Source organism: Liolophura sinensis, chromosome 6 (assembly GCF_032854445.1).
Source record: "Liolophura sinensis isolate JHLJ2023 chromosome 6, CUHK_Ljap_v2, whole genome shotgun sequence".
In the NCBI taxonomy this organism is placed as follows: Eukaryota; Metazoa; Mollusca; class Polyplacophora; order Chitonida; family Chitonidae; genus Liolophura; species Liolophura sinensis.
The window spans coordinates 11,180,215-11,193,210 of NC_088300.1; the positions used below are offsets into that span (position 1 = coordinate 11,180,215).

General features: G+C 42.9%; 1 protein-coding gene across 2 annotated transcripts in view; it reads left to right on the forward strand.

Moving 5' to 3' along the window:
- LOC135468955 (cyclic GMP-AMP synthase-like receptor 3) overlaps nt 1-9,347 on the forward strand; it is a 91,598-nt gene extending 82,251 nt beyond the window's left edge. Inside the window, exons 1-2 of one of the 2 annotated variants that reach the window (XM_064747447.1) lie at nt 1,437-1,496; nt 7,229-9,347. In XM_064747447.1, coding sequence (XP_064603517.1) covers nt 1,483-1,496; nt 7,229-8,210 — 996 coding nt within the window. In that variant the 5' untranslated portion in view covers nt 1,437-1,482 and the 3' untranslated portion in view covers nt 8,211-9,347. Of the gene's footprint in view, nt 1-1,436; nt 1,497-7,228 lie in introns of those variants that run through there. The other variant, XM_064747448.1, reaches the window with a different exon arrangement.
- Nucleotides 9,348-12,996: the final 3,649 nt, after the last annotated feature.

Here is a 12,996-nt window from a genome sequence, read left to right on the forward strand (position 1 = left end):
ACACGATTTCCAATGCAGAATTTCAATGAAACAGATATTTAATGTAGCAAGCATGCTGCCACTAGGTTAAAACATGGGCTGTTGAGCAGCTCCGTAGGGCTGTGATTACGTATACTATCACAGTCCTGTCTTGTTTCTAAAGCTTACCTTGAACACCTCTGTATTTCCCTTGCTGGCTTTAATATACTATACTGCCGGGCACCAAATAATTTGTCTCTCCGTAGTCATAGTCGTCTCAGCCAGCAATTCCAGATAGGTGTTCCCAAGTGTCGTCATTAATAAATCCACACAAGCTTGAAACTAGTGGAAACGGGATAAATTCTCCAACCGCCATGTTTGAATGCTCACAGCACATACGAGGGAGATAACTACTGACATTACTGGCAATTAGTAGGCTATATTTTGTACATCTTTAATCTATACTTTAATTGTTTGCGAAAGTCTTGTTCATCACTGTTGATTATGGGTTCCCTCTATGTCATTACTGGCGAGACTGATCCTAAACAATTATCCAGTATGCGTGTCAAAAGGTCTAATTTGCCTAATAGTGGAGTGATAATTGTATACATGATTTTGCTTCACTGTGAGGAGTATGAATTCAAACATGGCAGTGGGTGTGTGTATAGTGGGTGGGGTGGGGTGGGGTGGGGTGGGGGGAGTTCTCCATGGTCGTAAGTGGAAATGTCTGTCAACAATCTGTGGATGGTCGTGAGTGGCTGTGCCCAGTTTCCTCCCACCAATATGCTGGCCGCCATTGTATAAGTGAAATATTCCTGAGTACGGCCTAAAACATCAGTCAAATATTTTTTCATTTGAAAATACATTTCTTGATTCTCGAATACAGTAGACCAATATTAAGACATATAAAATTTATATTTTACCAATTCTGTACTTGTATTTATTTAATTATATCATTAGTCTTGGACACCATAGGGTTGGCTGGGGTAAGCCATCAACGGTGGCAATTAAGTAATGAAATTTTAAAGTGAATAAATTTTTTGAAGTGATGTCATAGCTGCTAAGAACCAATCGCCTGCACACTCCTGACTATGGAGTATTGGCGGTGAAAACAAACGCAGTTTAATCCAGGCGAGGTAGGACTTGAATAAGATTTTAGCATGAATAATAAAATTATGGCCTTTAGGTAAGATTTTTTTTCTGAAAAAAGTGATCAGAATGTGCTCAACCTTCAAATATGATAGCTTCATAGCCCTGTAGTGCTTTAAAGTTTAGAAATGGAAAAAAAAATTCTAGGTCCATATGTTATTTGTCACCTGGTCCTTGCGAGGAATCCAAAAGCTATGAATGGTCGAGGTATGTTGCACAACTGCTTGATTTCGATCTGTGTGTCACGTGGTTAGGCCATTGGTTGTAAAAATCACGTGGTTGATAGTCACGTGCTTGAGTTAAGCCATCGCTTGTCTTCTGGTAAGGTGTACAGCCATCAGGTACTACGCAAAGACGGAAAGGATCCAGGAGAAAATGGCAGTAAACAGGTATGATATTGTGTCATCTATTTATCCTGATTCTAATTTAGGTGTTATATTATACATGGGATTTGATAATGATGGTGTCAAGTGGCGTTTTGAAAGAAAGATGGATCAAGAAGGCTTATATTTTTATAGGCCTACTGAAAAGACTGCAAACGAAAACGAAAGTAAATGGCAGTGGATACGTGTAAACTTCCAGGCACACCAGAATGCTGTTTGTGTGTTGCAGTATAGGGACAGCCAAGGGCCAGCTTATGCCAGGGAATCTCAGACAAAATAGCCTACATATTTGTCCATTTTAGGCGAAACTTCGTAGGTTTGGGGGGATGAAGCAGTGGAGCAGTTATCAGTGTCGAATGAGCTGTAAAGATAGGGCTACTGATGTGTAGACACTTACACGGTATAGGCCTATTTCAGAAGGCCTAATCGTTGAACTTTGATTATACTATATAAAGGCGAGTACAGATAATTTGGTATGATAGTACACCGAAAAATAAAATTCTGCTAGCATATATATTTTCTGCCTTGGGGACAGATGAGCAAAGCAAAAATTCCCTCCTCCCATCCCATTTTCTCTGATGTGGAGGTTGACAGGGATTCTAATAGCGTAACAAGGCCTTTCGGCCTTGAGGGATCACACTGCACAATTATCAAGCGGTCAGCGTACACGTGATACAGCAAAGAAAATAGTCCGTGGTCAACCCTATATAAGGCCACATAATCCACAACATACTGTCTTTTTTTTTTAAATGAAACCGTGAGATGTCAGTCGTCCCACAGGGAGGGCAAATGCTTAAACACGCTTTCAGCTCTACTAGATAGATTACTTGGGCGGGTGTGAGCCCTCAAGGCAGAAAGGCCTTGTTATACTAAAAGAACTTCTCTCATCCTGCCCATCTGAGATGATGGGATGAGATGGGGGGATTTTTTACGCATGGCCTTGGCCTTTCGGGGTCACACTGCGTCTTAAAATAACTTACACAGACGGTGAAACATCAAAATACATGAGAAGGCTCGTTTTATTTCCAATGCTTTCAACTTTCAAGACAGCACACTTTTAAGGTAGTTACAGACGACCAGTCTGCAATCATAATATCGCCAACTGAAACACCTTTCCGGGAAGCTGCTGAGGTTGACGCTTCCCTATAGGAATGAGCCTTAAAACCTGAAGTACCAATCCCAGCGGCTGCTAACGTCATTGATAACCAGCGGGAGATTGTCGAAGTTGACACTGGTTTAAATTTCTTGAAAGAAATTAAGAGCTGGTCGTTTGTTCCCCTCGACCGAGTTCTACTCAGATATTTAAACAAGGTTCTAACAACATACAATTTACTATCCCCAAACTTTCTTAGCTCTACCGGAGGGGGCAATTTGTGCTTCCTCGTTGTCTTCAACACCTGAATGACAAGAAAAACAACTTTTGTCTTACATACAGACATTCTTAAATTTGAAACCAACAAAGATTTCAAAGTTTGCACTCTCTGTGCAGAAGTCATAGCCAACAGCGCCAGCAATTTAAAGGTGAGACATTTGAGAGAAATGCCATCAAGTGGCATGCAAGCCTCCAGGTGAGCTAACACAATCGACACATCCCACACACATGAATACCTTGGCCTAAACGGCTTGTTTTCAAAGAGACCCTCCATGAATCTACGAATGAGATTGTCCTGTAATGTAACTTTAAGACACTCTAGGGTCTGAAACAGCATTGATCTGTGAGTGTTCACAACACTGTACGATGACTCAGACGACAGATCCGCCAGGTAATTGAAAATGTCAGCTTGACGCGGTCTATTACACCAAGCACACCATCGTCCCCAGGCATAACTGTACCGTTTACTGGCAGAGGCTGTCCAAGATTCACAGATAAGGAAAGCAGCCTGCACCGAAATTCCGTTCGAGCGAAGGTGCTGCCAGATACGTGACAGGCGACTAAGCGCATTTTCCTCCCCTATGGATGGCGGGTATCCGAGCCAATATTACCGGTAGTGCAACCATAACATCCAGGAGCTTCAGGAACTAAACTTGCGTCGGCCAAAATGGTACCACCAGGATAGCCCTTTGGATGTTGTCAGAGGCTATCTTCTGCACGACTCTCAAAATCAGCAGTGAAGCATACACACTTTATTGAGCATTCAAGCGAGATGCAAACATATCAATGTCAGGGGTGAAATAATGGGACACCAGGAATTGGAATAGATTTAACTTCCATTCAGTTGAAGTAATGAAAGACCTTGATAATCGATCTGACAAGATATTTTGTATTCCAGGAATAAAGGTAGCACTCAAGTAGCAAGACCGGTGCTCTGCCCAAGCATAAGCCCCATCTGAACTGCCAGCATCTCTGGCTCATTGATTACCGATTCTTCTTTTGTCCATCTACCATTTGCAGTTAACTCTTCACACACTGCCCCCCAGCCAAGCTTAGAGGCATGAGTTTTCAGGGTATAATTAACTGAAGGCTTTCTAAACCGAGTACCATTGTTTGTTGTCACATGATTAACCCACCAGGATATGTCCTGTCTACCAGTATTTGATAGAGACATGCGATCATTGTAGTTACCTGACTGATGCTGCACCGCATTTTTATCGGCCTATAAATATCTATAGTGTAGCAGAGCCGAGTCTGACTGCCTTCATAGAAGATGTGTTTATGCCTATCAGGCTCGCTACCTGCCGAACGGTGGCCTTATCTGAATTCAGTATTTTGCAGGAAGCTTCCAATACATTTTGCACTTTATTGTCTCCCAAGCTAAAAGTCATCATATCTGAATTGATAATGAACCCTAAATGTGAGATTAATTTGGTGAGTGAAAGGACAGACTTCTCCAGCCAAGGAACGAATCCCGCTGATTGGAGAGTTTTCTTGGTGCCGGCCATAATCAGGGAGTCATCAATGTAGTAAATACATCTTACGCCTTTCTGGCGTAATCTTGCATACAAAGGCTTTAGAGTTTTTGTTAATACCCTCGCAGCAGAAGACAAACCCAAAGGGAGACAAGTGTACTGTTAAGTGACCTCTTTCCACATGAAGCGGAGATATTTCCGGTGGCGTTCATCTATGGGAATGCTGTGGTAGGCGTCCTGTAAATCTATGTACGTAAAATGATCCCCCACATTGATGAGCTCAAGTGTTACGTCTAGTTTTTCTTGCTTAAGGTGGTAATACTGAACAAAATTGTTCAAGCCTTTTAAGTTCAAAATAGTTCTGTATTTGCCATTCTTTTTCTGGCGAATAAAAATATTAGATAAGGACTCCCCAGGAACAGGGGAGCAGACTTCAATAGCTTTTTTGTCTATCAAAATTTTAAGCTCCATCAATAATTTCCACCTCTGTTAGGTTAAATTTGATTGGAGCGGGCATAGCATGTTGAGCCGGTATCTCTACAAATTCAATTCTGTGGCCCTTCACGTTCTGCAGAATCCATTTATCTGCCGTCAATCTCTGCCAGTTTGGCAAATCATTTTAATATTTTCATCAATGAAATTATTGTTTACCTTTACCTTCTGGTTTGTGAGCTCATGGCTTCCCCGCTTAGCAGGTTCCTGGGTCGGTACGTGCACCTGGTACCGGGTTATCGGCTGTTGACTCGCCGGTCGCCTCTTGAGGCCTGACCTCGCCCCGGTAGCCTTTTGCCCAGTTTTTTGAGATTGGCTTTCCTGCCGGCCGGAATTCCGTTTTCCTGCTCACCCTCCAGATATTGTCAATCTCACTAACGCGGTCTCGGATATTATCTCCGAATAACAATCGTGTTGTCGGCGCCTCCGCCGCACATGATGGCACATATCTCCCAGCCACGTGGGGCCGAATCTGTAACCGTCTTGGCAGAGATACGTTGAAGAAGCAGTTTGCCATTATAGCCAAAGTCCGTGAAGCAATCGCCCTGCAGTGGGACACCTCCACCTCAGATTTCGTTATTCCTAGTGCGCGGGCAAGGCGTCTCAACGATGAGATTCCTATCCCCGAGGAGCCCCTTAGTCAATGAAATGTCGTGACCCCTCACGCGGCCGTCCAGCGACCCCCAGATTTCTGGGTTGATCTTAGAGGGGATTAATACTTCGCAGTTCTGTGGAATTTCAAACTGTTTTAGCAAATCTGCAATCTCCGTTTGACGTGAGGTCGCTTTGCTAAGGAATTCGGCCACTTTGTGCTCGGCGGGTGCTTTATTGGCCTGCGTGTTAATGAACACGTCTGGGACGACGTGGTTTTCGTCACCGTTCCTATTTGAAATGAAATCACATTCCTTATGCAAGTCGACAGGCTTGACCATTTCATGTTCCACTTGCAGAGTGGATATTGGGTCTTGGCTCGTGTCCACAATGTCAGCTATTCCGAGCCCGATCCTGAAGGCCAGCATGTCGGCCTCCGTCATATCACTAGGGTAGGCAGTTTGTCTATTTGAACCACGGAGCCTCTTAGCATGCGGGGCTTCGGCCTCGTTCTGGGCGGTCTCTCTCTTTTTTGTTTTGCTGCCGGCTTTTGTTTTAGGCTTTTCCAGTCCACTTTGAATCCTTGTGTCATTCTCATTACCAGAGCCAGCGCCGTTGTCACTGTCCACGGTTTTGTCACACGCGGTGCATGCCGCGAACAAAAACATGATGGGCATCCCCTGCTTGTCGAAACCCTCGAATTTGGAAGGCTGGTTTCCGACTCAGAGACAAATAACTCGGCAAACTCACCACAACGCTGCGTGCATGCCTCGTTGGGCCCATTAATCGCACTGCAATCTCTTTTCGACATACCTGTCCGAAGGGTTGGCCACGGACTATTTTCTTTGCTGTAAAGATCATGTCCGCGTTGACGGCTCGATAATTATACTATATTATATTATATTATTTCGTGTTTTGCGTGTGTCACTCATTCCGGGATTTGTATGTGTCGTCTTCACCAGGATTTGTGTGTGTCACCAGTTTTGTGGTTTGCTTGTGTCACACAGTCAGGGATTTGTATGCGTCATCTTCACCAGGGTTTGCGTGTGTGACCAGTTCTGTGGTTTGCGTGTGTCACTCACGCACAAATTTGTATGTGTCATCTTCACCAGGATTTGTGTGTCTCACAAGTTTTGTGGTTTGCGTGTGCCACTCATTCCGGAATTTGTGTGTGTCTTCTTCACCAGGATTTGTGTGTGTCACCAGTTTTGTGGTTTGCGTGAGCCACTCATTTAGGCATTTGTATGTGTTGTCTTTACCAGATTTTGTGTGTGTCATCAGTTTCGTGGTTTGCTTGTGTCACACACTCAGGGATTTGTCTGGGGAAGACGACACATACGCGTGTGTACGCGTGCCACACACTCACACTCTTTACCAGACGACACTTACGCGTGTGTACGCATGCCACACACTCACACTCTTCACCAAACGACACTTATGCGTGTGTACGCGTGAGACACTCAGGGATTTGTATGTGTCATCACCAGTTTTGTGGTTTGCGTACGTGTACCACTCATTTACTGGTGACTTTACCACGTTTTGTTTGCCACAAGTTTTTTGTCGTTTTTTGCGCCCATGTGCCACACACTCAGGGATTTGTATGTGTCGACTTTACCAGGTTTTGTGCGTTTTACCATTTTTGCGGTTTACGCTTGTCACTCACTCATTGATTTGTATGTGTCGTGTTTACCAGCTTTTTTGACAGTCGTATGCTTCGGCTTGAATATTGATCAATATACTACGTTAAAGATCATTTCACGGGTAAGATTGTTGTTTCTTATTTTGTTTTATTTTTGTTTCCTGTACAGACAAGAGCTTCAGCGCATTCTCTCCGAATTGTCGGTGAAGATTCGAGTAGACGAGGAGGACTTGAAGAAATCAAGAAGAACAATGGAGGGTGTCACCCAGACACTGCTTAAAGGCTTACAAATGCAACATGGCATCGTCCGTAATTTTCAATACACCGGAAGCTCATATGAAGGCACCAAGATTATACAAGCTGACGAGTTTGACGTGATGGTTCTACTGAATGGAAATATGGAAGGAGGTCTGCAGATTGAAACTAGGACGCCAGGTTACGCAACCTTGCAACCGAAGAAACCATCGGCGGCTATATATTCAGATTTTTTGGATTGCGACCATAGGTTTTTGAGTCCGGAAAAAGTGAGGCAGCGGTTCACAGGAATGGTGCAGACACAGCTGAATAAGCTGAACTTCCCTGTACCAGTGAAACTGTTGGCTCACGGACCGGCTGTCATGCTCAGGATACAAGACAAACACCATATCGTCGAGGTGGATTTAGTCCCAACGTTTGTTGTAGACGACCAGTTCTATGTGGCCAAACCATACAAGAGTTACGCTGACAACCCAGAACGCAGTATTGGCGGGGTCTCTACCTCCCTATTCTGGCGTCAATTCACATCCCTTGACGAGAAGAGCATGTTATCAACAATTGATCGCGACCAGGGCTGCCGACGTAAATGTTTGAAGATCCTGAAGTACATGCGAACTAGGGATGCCACGCTGAGTTGCCTGACCTCATTTCATTTCAAGAACCTTGTGCTGCATCATGCCGCCGACGGGGACTGGAGGGACGCCAATATGGCGGAAAGGTTCCTGGATTTGTTGCAGAGCTTGTGTACTTGTCTAGATGGCGGTAACCTGAAGCATTACTTCATATCCCCAGTCAACTTGCTAGACGGGTTCGGTGCGAACGTCATCGCCAACCCCAAAGGACGCGTAAGACGGCTGACGAGCAGTGACCAGGCAATTCGACAACTTCTACAGTAGGTGAGCTGGGTTCAGCACTCCAGGCACGATGTCAACAGAAATTATGTTAGGATGTCACGTGTGTTTCACATACTGTATCACCACACCACGAGCTTACAGTGTGTTACGGGAGAACAGATCACGGGTTGACGTCAATATCAAATCAAGATAGGCCTGACGTGTTATATATAGTGGTCTTAAATAAACTTCAGATGGTGTTTCTTCAACTTGTGCCTCTCCAATAGCACTAGCAAAGCAGACTTGACAGGTTAAATTTATGCTACCAGAGTCAGCAATGGCTGGACAGTTTGGTTAGGAATTACAGCAGTTTGCTTAAAGATATAGGCCTCCTAAAGCCCAGAAATACCGTTTTCTGTCCAGATATAAATAATATTAATTAATACCATATATCTTACTGTTTACGTGCAATTTATTAACCAAATAAAAATGAATAAAATTATAGTCTGACTTGTATGGACAGGTGCTAATAATCTAAGGACGAATCTAACGCCAGGAAGTGTCTGCTACCAGCTGACACAAATGGATTTGGATATCCGGATATCTTTCTTTGGTCAACCAGACAGACTGAGAGACAGACAAGCAGACAAGCCAACAGAAATAACGTGTTGAACCGACTGACAGCCCAAAAACATGACACCCACACTAGATAGACAAACAAGCCAACAGAGATAGCGTGCTGGACTGACAGGTACTCAAAAAGTTGGCATCCATACCAGATGAACAGACAAGCCAACAGGAGCAACGTGATAGACAGGCAGTATACAAAACATGACACTGATACCAGATAGACAGAAAAGCCAACAGGGACAACGTGATGGACAGGCCGTTTACAAACCAGACATCCATATCAGACAGACAGAAAAGCCAGCAGAGATAACGTGTTGGACGGACAGAGGGACAAGCCAACGTAGATAACGTGTTGGACCAATAGGCAGTACACAAAGCCTGACATCCATGCCAGACAGACAGACAAGCCAACAGAGATAACGTGTTGGACCGACATGGTTATTGCCAAACTCTGAATGGGAAAAATTTTAATGATTTCATCAGAGTAAAGCTCTGACTTGATTCTCAGACTATACTGCAACTAACAATTGGTTCCTTCAATGAGTATCTGAACATGATGTACCGGTATCCACTCAGACTTTTATTTGACATCACCAGATGTCTCGATTTTTCCTGTGTGCATGTGAGATTTCTTGATACGTGCATGTAGAAATTTGACAAGTGCACGTTCCAGGACACCAAGGGTCATGCAGCTGTTCAACATTTGCGTTAGGACTTGGGATGAGCATAAACTTTGGTGCAAACTAAAGGAGCATTTACCTTACTTATTTATTTATTTATTTAAAACTTTAATGCAAACTAGAGTAGCATTTATTTATTTATTTAACTGATTGGTGTTCTTAAGAATATATCATTTATATGTCGGCGGCCATTATTTTGGTGGGAGGAAACCTGGCCAATGTTCATGGGAAGAGAGCATATAAACCCGATATCCTGCTATGATAAAAGATACAACTTTTGTCAGTTTGGGGTGTGTCCATTTATTTATGTATTTGATTCTTGACTCAGCACTGAGAGAGAGGAGACCGGGGAGAACCCAGAGAAAACGCACGCAATCCGCAGGTTGCTGGGAGACCCTCCACGTACATGCACTGCCGGAGAGACTCAACCACTCGGCCTCAGACCGTGCGTTGCAGATTGGTATTAACTGCCAAGCCAAGTCAGTGATGCATGATACCAAGATCCTTTATAGCTTGAAAATGGAATAAAATAGCTATTTACAGAATTATGCAATGTGTACATGTATTGTAATTGTCTTTGTAAACCCAGCTGTGAACAAGGTGTTATTGTGTGTGTATTGGGGTGGGGGTGGGGGTTGATATAATTCATATGTTGTTCATTAGATGGACTAACCATGTAACAAAAAGAAACTGAATATTCCTGTTAAAATTAATATTAGCAAATTATATTTGCTAAAAAGAGCAGACCAGGTGTCCAAAAAAAATTAGAAGAATTGGTATCTCCCATTCTGCTTTATGGGAGTAGATAGATCAGCTGAAGGTCTTCATTTTTTAATGACCTTCCCGCTAGCACAGTTGGTAGAGCGTCCTCTTCGGGAGCGGTAGATCCAGGGTCAATCCTGGGTCGAGTCACACCTAAGACCTTAAAAGAGGAAGTTGCAGCTTCTCGCTTGGCGTTCAGCATGATGGGGATAGGACAAGGCTTGCTTGCCTTCGGTAAAACAGCACTAGATAAAAGAGCGATGGAAGCCGACCTGCTACAAGGAGACATATTACAAGTACTCTATGGACTCCTTCATCATCATATGACTGAAAAATTATTAAGTACGTTAAACCCAAAGCACGCATGCACTTTTAACTGTACACCTACCGGACCACTGATAGGTTTGCCTTTAAAATGCATTCAAAAACTCAATATTTTTGTTAATAAAGCTCATCATCTAGTAAAATTGCAATATCTCCTAAACCAGTAAAGATAGAAAAAACGTCAGGATACTTGGTATAGTTTTCCGGTTATGATAAAAAAAAAGGAGCTAAAGCAGGCATGCCGGAGTTCAAGCCGACATTGCCGGTCTATGCGGTGTCACTTCAGGTTACCTTTATGGAATGCATGTATAGATACATAATCATCTTAATCAGAAAGCCTACATTCTTCATAAACATTAGTGCATTGTAAGTACACTGTACATCATATGTATGTAGATGTGCCAAACGGAGTAAATCAACCTTTGGGCAATATTTGATGGCATGCATGACTACTGGCATGAGCGATACAGGCCCGACGCGATCTACCTAATGTGAATTTTCCGATGTCAATCATCTTCGCCGTTCAACTGCCCGAGACACATCTGCGTCCAACTCTGTAGGGCTGTGTTTACATATACTATCACAGTCCTGTCTTGTTCCATAAGCTTACCTTGAACACCTCTGTACTTTCTTTTGGGGGCTTTAATATATTACTGCTGGGCACCAAATAATTTGTCTGTCCGTAGTCATAGTCGTCTCAGCTATCGGATCAAGGTAGGTGTTCCCAAGTGTCATCACTAATAAATCCACACAAGCATGAAATTAGTGGAAACTGGATAAATTCTAACTCCAACCGCCATATTTGAATGCATACTCCTCACAGCACATATGACGGAGATAACTACTGACATCACTAGCAATTAGTATATTTTGTACATTCTTTAATTGTTTGAGAAATTCTTTTGTTCATCACTGCTGATTATGGGTTCCCTCTGATTCATTACTGGTGAGACTGATCCTAAACAATTATACAGTATGTGTGTCAAAAGGTGTAATTTGCCTAATAGTGGAACGATAATTGCATGCATCATTCGCTTCACTCTGAGGAGTATGCATTCAAACATGTCAGTGGGTGTGTGTATGAGGGGGTGGGGGGAGTTCTTCATGGTCGTAAGTGTAAATGTCTGTCAACAATCTGTGGATGGTCGTGAGTGGCTGTGCCCAGTTTCCTCCCACCAATATGCTGGCCGCCATTGTATAAGTGAAATATTCTTGAGTACGGCCTAAGACATCAATCAAATATTTTTTTCATTTGAAAATACATTTCTTGATTCTCGAATACAGTAGACCAGTATTAAGACATATAAGATTTATATTTTACCAATTCTGTACTTGTATTTATTTAATTATATCATTAGCCTTGGACACCATAGAGATGGCTGGGGTAAGCCATCAACCGTGGCAATTTAGTAATGAAATTTTAAAGTGAATAAATTTTTTGAAGTGATGTCATAGCTGCTCTGAACGAATCGCCTGCACGCTCTTTAGGCACCTGACTGGAGTATTGGCGGTGAAAACAAACCCAGTTTAATCCAGGCGAGGTAGGACTTGAATAAGATTTTAGCATGAATAATAAAATTATGGCTTTTAGGTAAGATTTTGTTTCTGAAAAAAGTGATCAGAATGTGCCCAACCTTCAAATATGATAGCTTCATAGCCCTGTAGTGCTTTAAACTTTAGAAATGGAAAAAAATCTAGGTCCATATGTTATTTGTCACCTGGTCCTTGCGAAGAATCCAAACGCTATGAATGAGCGAGCTATGTTGCACAACTGCTGGATTTCGACCCGTGTGTCACACGCTGAGGCCATTGGTTGTAAAAATCACGTGGTTGACAGTCATGCGCCCTCGCTTGTCTTCTGGTAAGGTGTACAGCCATCAAGTACTACGCCATTGACGGAAAGGATCCAGGAGAAAATGGCAGTAAACAGGTATGATATTGTGTCATCTATTTATCCTGATTCTAATTTAGGTGTTGTATTATAGATGGGATTTGATAATGATGGTGTCAAGTGGCATTTTGAAAGGAAATATGGATCAAGAAGGATTATATTTTTAGAGGCCTACTGAAAAGACTGCAAACGAAAACGAAAGTAAATGGCAGTGGCTACGTGTAAACTTCCAGGCACACCAGAATGCTGTTTGTGTGTTGCAATATAGGGACAGCCAAGGGCCAGCTTATGCCAGGGAATCTCAGACAAAATAGCCTACATATTTGTCCTTTTAGGCGAAAGGTCGTATATTTGGGGGCGATAAAGCGGTGCAGCTATTTTCACTGTCGAATGAGCTGAAAAGATAGGGCTGCATATATGTAGACAATTACACGCTATAGGCCTATTTCAGTAGGCTATTCGACTTTGACTATACTATATGATGGCGAGTGCAGCCAATTTGATATGCAGAGCACACCGAAAACAAAATTCTGTCAGAATATATTTTCTGTCTTGGGGACGG